The sequence below is a fragment of the Silene latifolia genome, chromosome 2 (genome assembly GCF_048544455.1).
Source record: "Silene latifolia isolate original U9 population chromosome 2, ASM4854445v1, whole genome shotgun sequence".
Taxonomy (NCBI): domain Eukaryota; kingdom Viridiplantae; phylum Streptophyta; class Magnoliopsida; order Caryophyllales; family Caryophyllaceae; genus Silene; species Silene latifolia.
Genome location: NC_133527.1, coordinates 184,387,892 through 184,406,087, shown reverse-complemented (window position 1 = coordinate 184,406,087; position 18,196 = coordinate 184,387,892). Strand labels below are relative to the sequence as shown.

At 37.6% G+C, this 18,196-nt stretch overlaps 1 protein-coding gene across 1 annotated transcript; it reads left to right on the top strand.

Annotated features, from left to right (window-relative positions):
• Positions 1-15,405: 15,405 nt before the first annotated feature.
• LOC141641765 (uncharacterized) lies at positions 15,406-17,142 on the top strand. The gene is made up of 3 exons (XM_074450414.1): positions 15,406-15,751; positions 15,847-16,105; positions 16,551-17,142. The coding sequence occupies exons 1-3, from the start codon at positions 15,406-15,408 to the stop codon at positions 17,140-17,142; spliced, it is 1,197 nt and encodes a 398-aa protein (XP_074306515.1).
• The last annotated feature ends 1,054 nt before the right edge of the window (positions 17,143-18,196 follow it).

Genomic DNA, 18,196 nt, shown 5'->3' with positions numbered 1-18,196 from the left:
TTTTATTAGCTTAATCCGTGTTCTTTTGAGCTTAACTTTAGTGAACTTTTATGAACTTAACTTGTAGGATCGTAACTCTTCTAATTTGAACTTACGGGATCTAAACTTATAGAAAAACGGGTATAAATTGAATAAACTTTATGAATTGAACTTAGATATATTTTCTATGAACTAAACTTATACGATCTGAACTTAACTTAAATTGGTGACTTTAAGTTCAAAAGAACATGGTTTTAGGTTGTCTCCCTTAGTAATCATCCATTTGTATTCTCATTTTTTAGTCAATTTTCGTATCAACCTTTGGAGCAAAGTGATTTCCTATTAAACAATATGCCTAGTTATCATAGTAAACCTTATTGTTTTGTTTTTCAGTCCATCTTGCTTCAGACCGCCTTATTTCAGACCGCAATAAGACCTCTCATAAGTGAGAAGCACATGGGTGGTGGGACACCCCATGTGCTTTCCCACTCACACCCTAGATGGGTTTTTTGTGAGAGGAAATGGTATCTGTCTAACCATTTTAGACGGATATGACGGTCTGAAATAAGAATTTGTGTTTGTTTTAAACTAATATAGGCCTCGTGCACTGCATGCATGGTGTTTATAGAATTTTATCTTCTAGCATACTATATTTATGGAGTGTCAATTGACAATTCGTTATTTTTTAACGTTTTTCATCCTTATATTTTGATTTGAGAGAAAAATAATAATTTAAGTAATACTCATAACATGAAATGTGTATTTTAATGAAAAAAGGTTTATACACAGATTTAATGATATTATTTTATAGCTTATTTAATAGCATATCTTTTAGCTACAACTTATCTTACCGAGAACAAAATTTGTATCATCAAAAAACCTAGAACAAATCTTAAATAATAAACTATATTGAAATAGGAACGAAAATAAGAGATTATATCAAAATAAGGGAAATATTTTAGGCGGGAAAACTTCGGGTTTTTCCTATTCATTTAGTATATAGAGGATCTTTGATGTTTTTTTTCTTACTTTGTTCATATTTTTGTGTGTGTTAGGAATTTAAGGTAAGGAAACTGTCTTGTGCAATGTCGTCTTATACATCCACTGTGTAAAATGGGTCCAAATTGAAGGTGAATTACGATCCATATTAGCGTAAAAGTATCTCATTGTTCTGTATTATTTAGAATTTAAGTTATGAAGTTAATTTTTAATACTTTTGAAAAAATATTTCAAAGAAGTGTATATAATATATATATATATATATATATATATATATATATATATATATATATATATATATATATATATACTTCTTGTGGATCGATTAACTTTACCCTTTCAAGACTAATTTCTTGTGGTTGTTTGTCAACCATTATGTTTAAAGGATTGCATTAGTTTTTATAGGTGGTGTTGTTTAAAGTCATACTCCGTAGTGTTTACATTACATATGGAGATGCATTGTTTACGATTCTGACTCCGATGAATGCTTAATGTGATGCAGGCTCGGAATTGGATGTTCCAGTCTAACCAATAACGATATTGAATCAAAGGGGGAGCAACAATTTGTCAGGGAGCCAAGGATTGTAAACTTAGAAAAGTTGTCCTCTTTAATAAATTAGCATCATAGATTTCATAGTGTTTGCTTGCATAATGCCGTCATGTGGGAAGAATTGGACATTCTCACACATTTTTTTTTTCAAACGATTTGCAGTTATAAGTATGTAATAACAAGTTCATCTTACTTGTTTGCGGCTCATTCATTTTTAGCTGTTGATTTCATGTTACTCTTGTATGGTTGTTGCATAATTTACAGCGGACCTGCTACTACAGCATTAAACACATGCTCATTGGCTCAGTCCACCATACGACAACCATCTAAACCAGGTAATGACTTTGCATTATAAAACTTGAGCATGAGTATGATAAGAATGAAAAAAAATGATTGTTGAAGCAACGTCCGAAAGAGAAAAAAAAAATTAGAAAAGAAAAGAAGGCCATGCGAGAAAGCTCTAACTTTTTTGAAAATAAAATGTCTCCGTTTTCCACATGTCATTTCTTCTTCAATTTGTGAAAAGAAATCTTTAAGGACCTTTTCAAGCTTTATGGTTATTGGTCATTATGTTGATGAAAGTTTTTTTCCTATCGACTCAAATGGGCTACTAGCCAATCGTGGTGTTTTCTCTATGATATTTAAAAGGATATCTTTAAAGGTGCACAATTTAATTGCCTCATAAAAAATACCCTGTATTGTATAACGATGTAAAGTTCTGGTAATCTTTGTAATCCCATACTTGGGTATAAACCATCTCTACTCACTATTAGGAAGTTGGACTGGCTCCAATCTTTAAACTACACACCTGGTAATGCTCTTGGTAAATGTTGGAGTATACATACTAGCAGTATTTAAAACTAGGATCACATATCTTGTAATACAAAGTACTACTTACTATATTTTTTTTTTACAGCAATACATAGCATAGCTTACAAAAGAGCCTTTTGGGCAAGATTATGAGCTATCATATTCACTTCCCTAGGACAATAACTAAGAGAACAATAGTGGAAATGAGACGCAGTAGACTTAAGATCCTGGATACACTACTACAATTTAAGGCTACGAGAACGCCACTTAGAGAACGGTTGGTAACGAAACTATTCTCTTTCTTTTTTTTTATGTTAGGTGGGCAATTATGAATTCTGAATAGAACGGTTATTGGGTTGAACCGTTCTTATAGATAAACAAAGAGAACGGGTTGGTTTGACCAACCGTTTTAATTAAAACTAGAACTGCAGAACACACCGCTTCATACTCCCCTCCGTTCCCCACCGTTCTCCTTAATCTGTCAACGAGAACGGCTCCGTTCTCCACCGTTCTCCTTAATCTGTCAAAGAGAACGGCTCCGTTCCCCACCGTTCTCCTTATTAATTCAACGAGAACGGCTCCGTTCCCCACCGTTTTCCTTAATCTGTCAACGAGAACGGCTCCGTTCCCCACCGTTCTCCTTATTAATTCAATCAAATGAAAACTTGGCGTTTACACTTCTACGTATTGCACCCTAATTGTTTCCTTCGCACAGTTTGATGATCACCATCGCAAGTATTATTTTCAATCAAATTATCAGTTGCCCCTTCTTGTCAGTGCTTGCTCGTACTCCGGCCACCGCCTTATTGTCGTTGGTCACTTGTATTTCATCGTCGTTGATCGTTGCTGCTGGTAAGATCATTTTTCATTATTTTTAATGTTAGTTTTAATACTACAATCTTAGATTATATTATCTGTTTATTTCATTGATTCTTGCTGCTCGTCTTTCATCATTGTTGTTGATTGTATACTTTAATGTATGCTGATGTTAGGGTTTAGTATTTGGTGATGGTAGGGTTTAGTAGTTAGCAGTCGTGTGGCTTCCTAATATGATTGTGGTTGTGAAATATTTCTCTAGAAGAGCTCTGCAGTTTATTTAGAATGTGCGCTACGTATAGGGAAAAGTTGATTTTAGTTCATTGAGCCTTGAGTTGATTGCTCCTGTGTGTCCTTGAGCCTTTATTGTTAAAAGGGTTTTTAGAATTATACCTCCATAAGAGAAAATCTGCATATTCATTGTTCATTCTATATAGGTCACATTCATGTTACTTGGTGGAATTCTGTTTTTTCCGTAGTCGAATCGTAGCAGCTAAATTTCAAACAATTGGCCAAATTACCAAATTTCTTTTGTTATGACTGAAATAGGCCTAGATTTGTAAATTTAACTAGAAACTTCTTACCAGCTCCTCATTACCTCAACTGAAAGTTAGAAGTATCAGTATGGATGGGTGTATCTAGTATCTACTCATTTTAGGTTTTCCACTTTTCAATTTCTACGGGAGCCAAATTCATTATTATTTGTCTTCGGAGTATATTGTACCAGTAGCATGTGGCTGATTATGGGGCGTGAGGAATCACATGGTCATATATGGGAGACGCGGGAGTCTTTTAGGCAATGGGTAATGATGTCATTGTATCTATGAGATTTAAATTAAATGTGATTAAGACTTTATGAGGAGCAGTTTACTCTCTGTATGTCTCAAAACTAGTTTTCTCAGTGCTCAATCATTTCTAATGATTTTCATGTTTTTTTAAGTTCACAAGGAAAATATTGGGCATGAATAAAAGTTAGTTCACCAGCTATATTATTCATAATCTGATTAGGAGCCTTCAGTCCAGCAAAGCAAAATAAATTTTAGCCATGTTTATGACCTGAATCATCTGTGTATTCTCTATTAAGACTAGCTACTTTATCAGATTAAGATGTGCTTGATTTTACTCTATTCTGGTTGTCAGTCTCTTTCTGTTGCAGCTTCTCTATGTTTGTCTATTTTCATGCTCCAAAAGAGCGGCTATATCAGTTTTTAAAACAAGTGCCCATATCCCATATATAGTGTGAAATTAAATATATTTGTAATATTAGTTGCTTTTTTCTATTATATAGACCAATATGGATCGTACGTGGATGATGAATGGGAAAAGAGGTGATCCTAAATATGATGTCGATTTAGCTGAATTTTATGAATTCGTTAGAAAGAATGTGAAAGACAAGTCTAATATGCCATGCCCTTGTGAAATGTGTCTGAATATCAAATATATGAGCTTCTCGGATGTTAAAATCCATTTAGAAAAGAATACATTTAATTCAAAGTATAAACTTTAGAGGTTTCATGGGGAGTCTAGAGTGGTACAGAGAATGGAGGAAAATATGGGAGAGACTCAGATTGAGGGGGGAATTCTTCCTATAGAAAAAGGTATCGACTCACTGGAAGATTCGGACTGGGATATGAATTCTTGTGATATGAATTCTGTGTCCGATGACGAGTTTGATGACGATGAATTAGAAAAAAATATTACGAGATCGGTTAATTGAAGACGGTCTTGAAGAAGATAACCCTTACCTAGGTCAAGATCCCGCTGATATAGATGACATTCTAGGTGAAGATGAAGAACCCGATGTTACTAATTTAGTGACATCACAAGCATTGTATTAGAGAAGCTAAAAGACGCTTAAATGTCTTTGTATAAGAGTTGTAAGAATTATACAAAATTGTCAGCCGTTGTTAAGCTATATAATTTGAAAGCAACAAATGGGTGGAGTGATAAAAGTTTTACCCACCTTCTCGAATTATTGAAGGACATGCTTCCAGAAGATAATGTTCTTCCTAATCGTACATATGCGGCCAAGAAGATACTTAGAGGAATTGGAATGAAATATGTGAAGATTCATGCATGCCCTAATGATTTTATATTAATCGCAAGGAATATGAGAGTTTCACTCATTGTCCAGTTTGTAATGAATGGCGATATAAAAAGAAGGAGGGGATCCCAGCAAAAGTTTTGTGGTATTTTCCGATAATACCCAGGTTGCGACGACTCTTTGCGAATAAGGAAGATGCAAAGTTGTTGACATGGCATAAAAATGCAAAAGTTAATGATGGCAAGTTGAGACACCCGGCTGATGGTTTAGAGTGGAAACACATTGATGCCAAGTATCCCGAATCGGAAAGAACCCGAAATCTTCGACTTGCACTCTCTACTGACGGGATGAATCCTTTTGGGAATTTAAGTAGTCAACATAGCACTTGGCCTGTGCTTTTAGCTATTTACAATTTACCTCCATATGTGTGCATGAAAAGGAAGTATTTGATGTTGTCCTTATTGATTTCTGGTCCCAAAGAACCGGGTAATGATATAGATGTTTACTTGGCGCCCCTTCTTGACGATTTGAGAACACTATGAGATGAAGGAATAGAAGTCTTTGATGCGTACCAAAAAAGTTTTTTCAATTTGAAAGCAATGTTATTATGCACTATATCTGATTTTCCTGCATACGGTAATCTTTGTGGACATACTGTGCATGGGAAAGAGGCGTGCCCTTGTGTGCAGAAGATGTTGACTCTTCTTATTTGAGGTTTTCTTTAAAGCAAGCTTTCTTAGGATACCGTAAATTTTTGGAGGAAGATCATTCGTATCGCAAGCAACAAAAAGCTTTAAATGGAAAACCTGATCATCGTCCATATCCTAAGATATTAAGCGGTCATGATGTATATCAAAAGGTGAAAGATATTAAAATTACATATGGGAAGAAGGGTTCTAAATTAGCATCACGGGGATACAAGAAGATGTCTCCTCTTTTTGAACGACTCCCATATTGGCGGGAACTCTCCATAAGACATTGTTTGGATGTTATGCATATCGAAAAGAATGTTTGTGACAATATTATCAACACTCTTTTGAATGTCCCAAATAAGTCAAAAGACAATGTGGCAGCTAGGAAGGATATGGTGGAAATGAAAATTCGACCCGAGTTGGCCCCGCAAGAGAAGGGATGACGTACTTATTTGCCTCTTGCTGCCCATACACTCTCAAAAAAAGGAGAAAATAGAGTTTTGTGAATGTTTGCATGGTGTTAAAGTGCCAGAGGGATATTCTTCGAATATTAGTAGCCTCGTATCAATGCGAGATCTCAAGCTTACTGGTTTAAAATCTCACGACTGTCATACTTTGATGCAACAATTACTAGTTGTGGCCATACGTAACATTTTACCTACAAAGGTTCGATATGCCATAACCAAGTTTTGTTTTTTCTTTAATGCCATATGTAACAAAGTTATTGATCCTGGAGAGTTAGAGGCTTTGCAAAATTTAGTTGTCACTTCTCTTTGTCAATTTGAAATGTACTTTCCTCCTTCATTTTTTACAATCATGGTTCATTTGACCGTACACTTGGTAAGAGAGATCAAGTATCTAGGACCTGTTTACTTAAGGTATCAATATCCTTTTGAAAGATTGATGAAAGTATATAAGGATTATACGTCTAATAGATATCGTCTTGAAGGGTGCATTGCCGAGCGTGCCATCATCAATGAAGCACTTTCTTATTGTTATACACACTTATCAAATTCTGAGATACTTGGGATCCCTAAGAATCGACATAGTGAGTGGATGAAGGGCAAAGGTCTTAGGGGTCATGGTCGTCAAGATATGGCATTTGATAAGTGGCATGGAGCACACACATATGTCCTTCATAACGAGGATGAGGTACAGCCGTACATTGAGGAACACATGGTTTTATTGAGGGACAAGCATCAAAATAAAACCGAGATGTGGATCGGAAATGAGCACAACAAGACATTTCGAGCTTGGTTCAAGGGTCGAGTGATAGAAGACTTGCAAAAGTATCATGATTATATTTCTTCTAGATTAAGAAGGCTTTGTTTCGGCCCAAATACATATGCATCTTCTTATAGTGGTTATGCCATTAATGGGTGCACCTTTTACACTCGCGAGCAAGATGACAGGAGTACGATGCAAAATAGTGGGGTAAGTGTAGAAGCTGAAGCCATGCACTTTTCTAGTTCAAAAGATAAGAATCCAATTTTAAGTAAGATGCATTATTACGGAGTTATTGAAGAGATTTGGGTGTTAGATTACACAGATTTTGATATCCCTGTTTTTTGGTGCAAATGGTGTCAAACTAATACCGGTGTCCCTAAGGATGAATTAGGATTCACTTTGGTGAATCTTGATAAAAGTGGACATAAGGAAGATCCTTTCAGCCACACAAGCCAAACAAGTGTTTTATGTGACCGATCCAAAAGATAAAAATTGGTCAGTTGTTTTATCCGTAAGGAGTAGGCGGGATGTGGATAGTTTTGATGAAGATGTTGTATATGAGGGTTTTGATCGTAATGTATCAGGTTTTGATGATACGTATACTGTCAATAGTTTGAGTTTATATACGCGTGATGGTCACAACGAAGGAATATGGATTAATACTGACACCCCTTCCAGAAAACGCCCTCGTGTTGTTGAAAAATGAGTAAGTCATGATGATTTATGTTTATTATAGTTATGCTTTTTAAAATCCCGACCCACCACATTCCAGGCATCCAGGAAAAACCCTGAATAATAACCATCAATACCTGGGCTCTTGTTTCTATCAATAGACTTTAATGCATCCAGAATCTCAGGTGCTCTCACAGGTTGCACAAGAGAGTTGCAGCTTTCTGAAGGCACTGTGTCTTGAAGAAATAAATGTGAGGGCAAAGGCAAAACAGAAGAAAAAGAACCCAGCAAAGACTTATAGTATGAAAGAAACCCAAAAGCAACCTCATGAGTGCCTGTGCACTGCCTTCCTGCATCATCAAGGATTCTGCAAATATTATTTCTAACATTTCTAGCAAAAATCCTAGAGTAGAAGTATCTATTACTAAGATCACCAAGGTGGAGGTGCTGGATTTTTGCCCTTTGAAAGAGAACTTGCATCTTAGCTCTTTTAACCTGAAGATACTCATGCACCAAGACCTTCTCCTCCCCAAGAAGAATAGAATCCAAGGGAGAACAACTAAGTTTATCCTGACATTGCTTAAAGGCATGTTTACAGTTTGCCACTTTGTCAGAAAGATTAGTAAAGGAAGAAGTGTGAAGCTTCCTTAATCCACTTTTTAGCCTTTTAAGCTTCTGAAATAAGGAGGCTATATGCCCTCCATAGTAAGAATAACTCCAACCCATATGCACAGTATCCTGGAACTGAGGGGAGAGAGCCCAACAGTTTAGATCTTTTTTTAACCTGCTGTCTCGGAAGCTTTTGATATATTTATGTTGATATATTTACAGAATTTGATATATTTACGTCTTATTTATGTTGATATATTTACAGAATTTGATGAGTGTGTAATTTGTTAATGCAGGCCAGGTTGATCGATGGGCTCACAGAGGTGTAAAGGAACTCGAATACTAACTCGATGACTCGACTCAAGAAGATGAAGAGAAGTTCTAAGGAGAGGGGTCGAACAGTGTTGGCCTTAGTTTCAAAAGCACTTAAGGAGAAGAAACCAATTGAATTAGAGTGGGATAAAGTGCATAGATTGCCTACAGGAACGTACGCTGGGAAGTTTAGTAGCTGGGTTGGCGTTACTACTCGGAGGCATGTTAGTTGCGCAGTGGAAACGTGGGACCATGTGGATGATGTCACGAAGCAAGAAATTTTGGATAGTATCACGGTCAGTAATTATCTTGGTTATCTGATAATTGACTTGGTTATTCTATGCATAAAATATTAAGTGTCAAAAACCAAGAGCATTTAAAGTTTCATTAGGATTAATTGAAAGTCGCATATCATTTTTAACAGTTAGCTGAAGACTGATATACTCCTAGTAAAAAGTTTATATATAATAGCTCAGACTTTTTTTCTACCATTCTCTAAGTGTAACAAATTAAGATTTAAGGAGTAAGGGCAACCACAACTTTGACTCATATATACAAACGCACATATATTACTACATGTTAAGTGTTAACTAATCGATTACGTAGAAGACCCGATTCTACTGTTGCTCATGCAACTTTGGTGGAACAGAACTGATTCTTTCCGCTACCTGCAGATTAACATAGAACAAGACTAAGACGCGCCATTAGGAAAGTTAAAAAAAAAGAGGAAAAGTCTAATTTTTAGGAAGTAAAATATAGCTTACTAAAATAATACAGTTCAATTTTAGTTATACATATTAGAACAACAACATGCAATACTGAAATGGTAAGCAAAATCAAGTAATTTTGTGCGCAAATGATGCAACTGCTTTCGTGCGTGCAGCTTGTTTGTCGTAATTTTTCATCCGTGATACACAAGACTTGCTACATAGAGTATCATCTCGCTTGCAGCTTGAATTTTATCTTTGAAATTATTAGAATGAGAGTTCAACTCTTGTCCTTAAGTTCATCTGTTTGCCTTTTTTTCTAAATATGTTATGTATGTGACAAAGTTCAACAGCTTAAGCACTGTTCTTGACAGTCAAAACTCCACATATGGATTTGGCTGATGAAGTATGCTCTGGTTGTTAGAGGTTGGTGGTACCGAATTACCCACATGATATTAATTGGTTTATAAAGCTGATACTCCCTTGAGAAAGTTATCACACGTGATACAAAATTAGAGGTAAATCTATTATCACAGTTGTTATGTATGGTTGCGTATAAGTCACGTCAGACGGAAGACAACATAAGGATAACTTCTCCTTATTGTGTTTGTTGCTGGTGTCTTTGTTTACTTTATTTAGCTTAAATAGAGTAACTTGCATCACATACTCAGTTTCATGACATCAAATTCATCATGGTAAGCTTGTACAGAGGTAGTCTGTTTGATTTGCAGTAATTCAGACATAGGGTCTTCATGCATATTACCAAATCTTTGCTTGATGGATGTCTCATACTCAGGCCAACATAGGCTTTGTGCTAAGCCAGAGCCTTTGTGTAGGGCGCTTTTGATATATAAATTACTAGGCTCTGGTGACAAACTTTGTCATTTGTGTAGGGCGCTTTCACCGTTATCGCAGACCGTTATGATTGGTGTCTCATAAAGGCTGGGAATTTATGCAGAAAGTGGAAATGCACCTTAGTCCGAGAGTGGCTATACGACGAGACAGGCGCAATACAGAGGACACCGCCAACAAAAAAGTATGACTCAATAACACCTGAGGATTGGAATGTGTTTGTGGCATCTCACACTACTCAGGCATTTAAGGTAATATTCACTTATTAGGTTTGAACTGTTTAACACTAGGCACTGACTGGCTAGCCGGATCGATCTGTGAAGTTCGGTCCAGACTGATCCAGACTTGTAGCTTACCCAGCAGGTCTTTGGTTTTGGATTATCTGTTTTCAGGTCCCTGGTATGTTGCATACCGGTGATCTGGTAAAACTCGGTCAGGACCAAAGACCGGCTAAATACAATTTTGTTCGTTGAAGGAGTGTATGAGTAGGTCAATTAACTTTCTCCAACACCACACACCGCTTTCAGTATCTTTGCTTTTATCCAAATTTCATCTTTTCTGTGTAATTGCAATGAACGGCTTGTTTGTTTCTAAAGAACACGGTGCTTTCTAGCTCCAACACCACACACCGTTTTCAGTATCTTTGCCTTTCCGCTTACTATATATAATTATTCTAACTACTTTATATGTTGTAAAATGTAAGGAAATAAGTGCAAACAACAAGAAGAATGCTTGTATGAATAGGACAAGGTTCGTTGGCTCTCGAGCAGGTTACCGTGGGATTGAAGTTAAAATCGTAAGTACATACAACTAGACATACCTTTATAATTTATATTTATTTAAATCTGGAGGTTTTACTATACTCTTGACATTCTTAATTTTTTTTTTTTGTAGAAGAAAGACTTTGCCAAAAATGGAGTGATATTGGAGGAAGTTGACCGGCACTTAACTTGGCTAAGGGGTCACATGCCTAATAACGGAGACCTGACCGAATATTACAAGGAAGTGGCTACGAAAGTTGTAAGTTCTTCAATTTTTAAAACAAAAATTATTAATTTATAGGAATTGACACAACTATATATGTATTTAAATAATATAATATTATGAATAGGTGTAGAAAGAACTAGAAAAAGAGGTGGAGGCAGGTACATTTAAGCCTAAAGGACGAGAAGATATACTAGCTAAGGCAATCGGCAAACCTGAACATGGTGGCCGTGTGCGAGGGGTTCCTGACGGCATATGCATAACTGAGTATTTTGAGAAGGCTCCTAAAAAGCTGCCGAAAGCGAGAGGCGTCTCAAAGAGACGGTAATTTATTATGTAAACATAGAATAAGACCGTCTCAAAATATTTATTATTTGAAAATTATTTTACTTTAAGCATAACCAATTTGTTGAATTTTTGTCTTACATGCAGATAAATACTTTGCAAACACAAGTATCAAATATGCAAAGTATGATGGTGCATTTTTGGCAAAGTTGTGAGAAGCCAAGTCAAGAATTATTAGAATGCTTCCTGAAAGGAATTTCTATGAGTACTCAAGGATCGAAAGCTTGTCCATCTACGGATGGTTCTCATAGTATCTCAATACAAGAGAGTGAGGAGCAATCCCATCCAGAACCACACCGTAAAGAGATACCACATGAAGAGCCACCTAGCCAAGAAAAGGAGGTATCATCTTTTGATTTATCACTAAGATTTTAAAGAAACTTATTAATATATTTGCGTGACTAATGAGTTTGAAGTTCTGATTTTACTAATATTTCAAGGGGTGGAGAGACTGTGAATTATCATTACCCAGAAATCCGAATAAGATAGTGGCATCAGGCTTGATGTATATGGAAAAAAAGACGGAATTCATAACTGTTCACGGTAGATCACTACTTAATGGTTATAAGAAAGTAGAAGTTAAGAAAGTACAATTTGGATCGGAAAATGATATGTTGCCTGTGCCTATTGGGGATGATTTGATAGTATTGATTGATGCGAAGGACTCATATGTTCAGTGACCTCAGAATCATATTCACAGTCCTAGTAAGGTAATTTTGTAGTTTTTTTTTTAAATTAGAAGTATTATCTTATAATAAGTTAATATAAATATTAACTATTTTGTGAAAAAATAATAAAGATGGAAATCGTAATGAAGAAGAAGAAGAAGAATCATCAAAGGTCTGCACCACCTCTTGTCCCGACTATTCTGGGTGTAGAAGTTAGTAGTGAGTTTAAGCAAAAGTTGAGAACCCCGCTGATGAATTCTTTACTTCTCGAGGCTCGCGTATTGAAGGCGAGCGGATCACTGATTAACGTTTCGATTGATGACCATGTATTACACCTTGATGACTACACTTCTCCGATTTCTTACGAGGAGCTTATTCATTGGTGTGACGAAGGCGAGATATGTGCCTCTCACATTGCTATTTTTATGAGGTAAGCTTTCATTAATGACCATGTTCTGTCTATTTTTATCCGTAGGAAGCCAGTCGTTATTGTGTTTGTTGAACGTTTGAGAGTAAGAAAGGAATGGAATGAGTTGTCTAAGTACATGTACAACACCTCAGATCATCTAACTGCATTCTCAACCTGACACTGATTCCTTGCCATCCATACCTGGTAAATCAGTCCAGCATAAAGCAAGCTTTAGACTTATTTCAGTCCGAAAAATCCATCATGCTTTTTTGTCTTTTGTATATTCAGAGAAATTGCGACAACTGATGTACTGTCAAACTCCTGCATAAATCAAGTTTTAGACAAATCACCTTGTTCTGAAATTTTTTTAGTACAGTGGTTTTTATGAACTATTTGAACAATTTTAATTGAAATTGTTGTAGGTATTTAAGTGATCTTAGTGATACTATGAAGTCTACTAGTTTCTACGGATTCTTGTTCCCGGAGACGTTGTCTAAATTTGCATCCGTAACTGGTGATTTACGATCAGATTATATAGCTAGAGCTATGACATGTACGCAGTGTGGCAGGGGTCGAAAACTGATATTTGCAGCTGTTGTGCGGAAGCGTGAATATCCCGTGTTGGGCCTCAGCTGCATCTGTGTCCACAACCCATAATAATACGATATTGTCCGCTTTGGGTCAAGCCCTCACGGATTTACTCTTGGGCTCCTTCCCAAAAGGCCTCGTACTATTATATTTTGTAGATACTTATAAAGATGAGCTTTCATCTTTATTCTACCGATGTGGGACAAGGGTTTGCACCCTAACAATCCTCCCCTCAAACCAAGGACCATCATCTTGAGTCGGACCTTGACCTTCATGGAGGACTCTCCCACTCTACAGCCCCAACTTCTAGACACCCGAAACATCACAAGTCTTGATAACCTCTCCTTAGCCGACACACCATGTTACCACGAACCGTCCATGTGCCCTTCTTGGGGATTTGCTACACATGCATATCGAACATCCTCTGCATCCAATATACCCTGGACCGGGTCCGTCACTTCAGAAGTTCTAGAACACAAACGGTCTCTAACATCCAACCTGGAAAGGACCCACCAGACCCGTGGCACCCAATCTGATAAGGGTCCACCTGATCAACAGTTCTAGTACACAAATGGTCTTTTGTCCCACAAGACCTATGACGCCTTTCATCCATTTAACCCTGGACCGGGTCTGCTCAAGGACTCGCCCCGAGCTAGGAGTTCCATGCCTTACAGTGTACAACTTCAAGTCTTGGGCCTGTTGATGCATCCTCGTGTCTAGCCCAAGTCGAACCTTGGGCTCTGATACCACTTGTTGTGCAGAAGCGTGAATATCCCGTGTTGGGCCTCAGCTGCATCTGTGTCCACAACCCATAATAGTACGATATTGTCCGCTTTGGGCCAAGCCCTCACGGATTTACTCTTGGGCTTCTTTCCAAAAGGTCTCGTACTATTATATTTTGTAGATACTTATAAAGATGAGCTTTCATCTTTATTCTACCGATGTGGGACAAGGGTTTGCACCCTAACAATTTATTTGTTGGGTTTGTGCCTTGATTCTGTTAACCGCCGCTTCGAATAACTATGCGGGGGTCTTAGAGAGTATTATATAAACTCTCTAAGCCTCTACCTAGCAGTCATGTTATCATACCTTCTGAATCTGTAATCTGAAAACTCCTCACATATCAATAAAACTCTCTCCCTTCTGCCCCGTGGACACTAACACACCATTAGTGAACCACGTAAATCTGTGCGTTTGTCTCTTTATTGTTTTTATCAGTTTTTTCTTGCTTCTGTTATAACAAACTGGTATCAGAGCCTTCGGGTTCCTGACCAGCGAGAAAGATGTCGGCGATGAAAATAAAGATCGATCGCTTCACCGGGAGGAATAGTTTTAGTCTGTGGCAGATCAAGATGCGGGCTCTGTTAAAGCAACAAGGGTTGTGGGCCCCGCTTTCAGATAAGAAGACGGAAAGCGCAATCGCTAACATCTGCTTGCTACTACCGAGATGGCGATCTGGAGGAGAAGGCACATTCAACGATTATGTTGTGTCTTACTGATGATATCATCACTGAAGTCGCGGAGGAAACTACCGCAGCCGGTCTGTGAAAAAAGCTTGAGAGTCTTTATATGACCAAGTCTTTGACCAATAAGTTGCTTCTTAAGCAACGTCTGTTTAGTCTGAGAATGCAGGAAGGTATGCCTCTTCGAGATCATTTAGATCAGTTAAACACAATTTTACTAGAATTACGTAATATTGATGTTAAGGTAGAAGATGAGGATGCCGCATTAATTCTGTTAGTTTCTTTACCGTTATCGTATGAGAATTTTGTACAGTCTTTTATTGTGGGTAAAGATACTGTTACTCTAGAAGATGTTAGGTCGTCTCATCATACTAGAAAATCTGCGCCATAAGGCTACTGGTGCAGTATTAGACAATCAGTCACAGGGTTAGCGACCAAATGGGGGTTATGGACAGGGGAAATTCGGGAAGAAAAAGTATAAGAAGCCTTCTTATTCGGATTCTTCTAATTCTCCCGGTACTTCTACAGTAATTCAGTAATCTGGTTCTTATGTTTCTAGAGGTCGTAAACCTAGTGATGTCTCAGTAACTACATGTAAAGGGAAGGGGCATTGGAAATTCGATTGTCCCAAGAAAGATAAACAGAACAAGTCTAGTATCGCTATCTGGCGGTGTAGCGGATGCGTTCCGAGGAAGATGATTATGCTCTAGTTACGGGTAGGGTCACGCATCACACTGATGTGTGGATTCTAGATTCTGGAGCATCTTACCATATATGTCCGCGCAGGGAGTGGTTTACAACTTATGAACAAGTAGATGGAGGCACTATTTCTATGGCCAATAGTGCTGTTTGCAGGATAGTTGGAATCGGCTCAGTTAGGGTAAGGACACATGATGGTAAATTTTGTACATTGAACGAGGTTAGACATGTTCCACTAATGTCAAAGAATCTGATCTTCTTAAGCACGTTAGACAGTAAGGGTTTCAGCTTTCAAGGTGTAGGTGGAGTTCTGAACGTCTGCAAAGGTTCGAATGTGGTTCTGAGGGGTATCAAGCATGGTACTCTATATTATCTTCGAGGGATCTACTCTGTCGGGTTACATTTGCTATTGCATCCTCAGATGTTGATAAAGAAGATTTGACTAAGTTGTGGCATATGAGGCTTGGTCATATGAGTGAAAGGGGGATGCAGACTCTGTCAAAAGAAGATCTTCTGTGTGGTCACAAGGTCAAGAATATGGATTTCTGTGAGCATTGTGTATTTGGGAAGCTACATCGCAGCAAGTTTCCTAAAGCAGTGCATAGGACCAAGGGCACACTTGATTACATCCAGTCTGATTGTTGGGGTCCTTCTAAGGTGAAGTCTTTGGGAGGTCACAGGTATTTTGTGTCTATTATTGATGATTATTCCAGGAAGACTTGGATTTATTTGATGAAGCACAAAAATGAAGCCTTTACTCACTTTAAGCAGTAGAAGGCATTAATGGAGAATCAAACTGGGAAGAAGGTCAAGAGGCTGCGAACTAATAACGGCCTAGAGTTTTGTTGTTCTGAGTTCGACGAGTTCTGCAAGAATGAAGGGATTGCTAGACATCGTACGGTCAGAGATACACCTCAAAGAAAATGGTGTAGCGGAGAGCGAATGAACCGACACTTCGGAGAGGGCAAGGTGCATGCTCTCTAATCTTTGGACTAACAAGAAGATTTTGGGCGAAAGCGATTAGTACAAAGATGCTATCTCGATAAATCGGGGACCTCACACGAGTCGAATCTCAAAACTCCATTTGAGATGTGGTCCGTAAGTCTGCGACTATTCTATATTAAGGGCTTTTGGTAGTACTGCTTATTATCATGTTAGTGAAGGTAAGCTTGAGCCACGAGCTAAAAAGGGAGTATTCGTGGGCTATGGGGATGGTGTCAAGGGATACCGTATCTGGTCTCCATCTGAGGGTAGGATTATTTTGAGTAGAAATGTTGTCTTTGATGAAAATTCTATGGTTAATCCTACTGTGAAGTCTTATATGTTGTCAGATAGTAGTAGTAGTGTTGATAAACAGGTGGAGCAGCAAGACACTCTTGATGAGAGTGTACCACAGGAAGAAGATCAACCACTACAGTTCGAATCCGAATCTGTTCCATCAGATTCTTCATTACCAGTTCCGAATCAGCAGAGTTTGGCCCGTGAGCGGTCAATCAGGCCTAATTTTGGGAAGCCTCCGAATAGACTTGGTTTTGAAGATATGGTGGGTTATGCACTTCAGGTTGCTGAGGAGGTGGATCCTGACTTACATGAGCCATCCACTTTCAAAGAAGCAGCTACATGTTCTGAATCTGCCCAATGGCTTGCTGCCATGGGAGATGAGATGGAGTCCCTTCAAAAGAATCAGAATTATCCAAGAAGCCTGATAAGTGCATAATTTACCTATATTTTATATAATTATTTCCCGTAATTTTATATTAATTTCTGACAATTTTAGTATGAATTGTATTATATTATCGAGTTTTGCGGTATACTACGAATTTATATTATTGTTTGCAGAATAGGGAGATTTGGTGCCAAAAAGCCACGAATAAGCTAATGTGGTCCACAGAAGACGAAAGCACACCAAGACGGATCAAAAAGTCAGCTGCAAATATTCAAGCCTTGATGACTAAAGCTAATTACGGAGTAATAATATGAAGACGTAACTTATAGCCCAAATAAAAGCCCCATATTAAGTTTAGGAAACAAATTCACGTGATGACCAAGCACAATTAATTAGCTTATTAGGTTTACTTTTACGTACGCAAGTAGATATTATAAAAACGCAGCTGGTAATTTCCAATAGGGGGTACCTTTTACTTGTGACGGCTTCGGCCAATATTTGTTCTTCAAGTTTCAATACTCTGTTTTTCAAGTTTAATTTCAAGACTAAGGGGTCGTTTGGTTCAACAAGTCGGAATGGAATGGAATGGAGTTTGATAGTAGGGTGGTATGGGGTTCTAAATCCATACTTGTCTAATGTTGTTTGGTTCACTACAAATTATAAAGAGGAGGAATGGAGTTTCAATCCAAGGGGGGAGGGTGGGTATGGGATTCCAAGGGGTTGGGGTGGAGTTAGAATCCATTGAGTATCTAACTCCATTCCAAATCACCCCAACCAAACAATGGAATGGATCTAATCCATTCCATTCCATTCCAATATACCCAACCAAACACCCCCTAAGTTTTTTCTTCCCTTATCTTTATTTTAATTATGCATTCAATTATTATCTTATAATTGCTTATTTCGATTTATGAGTAGCTAAGCCTATAATCTAGCAATTAGTAGATTATACAACTGGTTGTATGTAGTTTATGTACAACTTTTTCAATGTTGTCGAGTTTTGTTATAAAGTTGTCGAGCTTTATTAACAAAATTGTCGAGTTACAATACAAAGTTATTGAGCTTAAGAGTTATAATTATTAAACTCAATAACTTTTTAAATTAG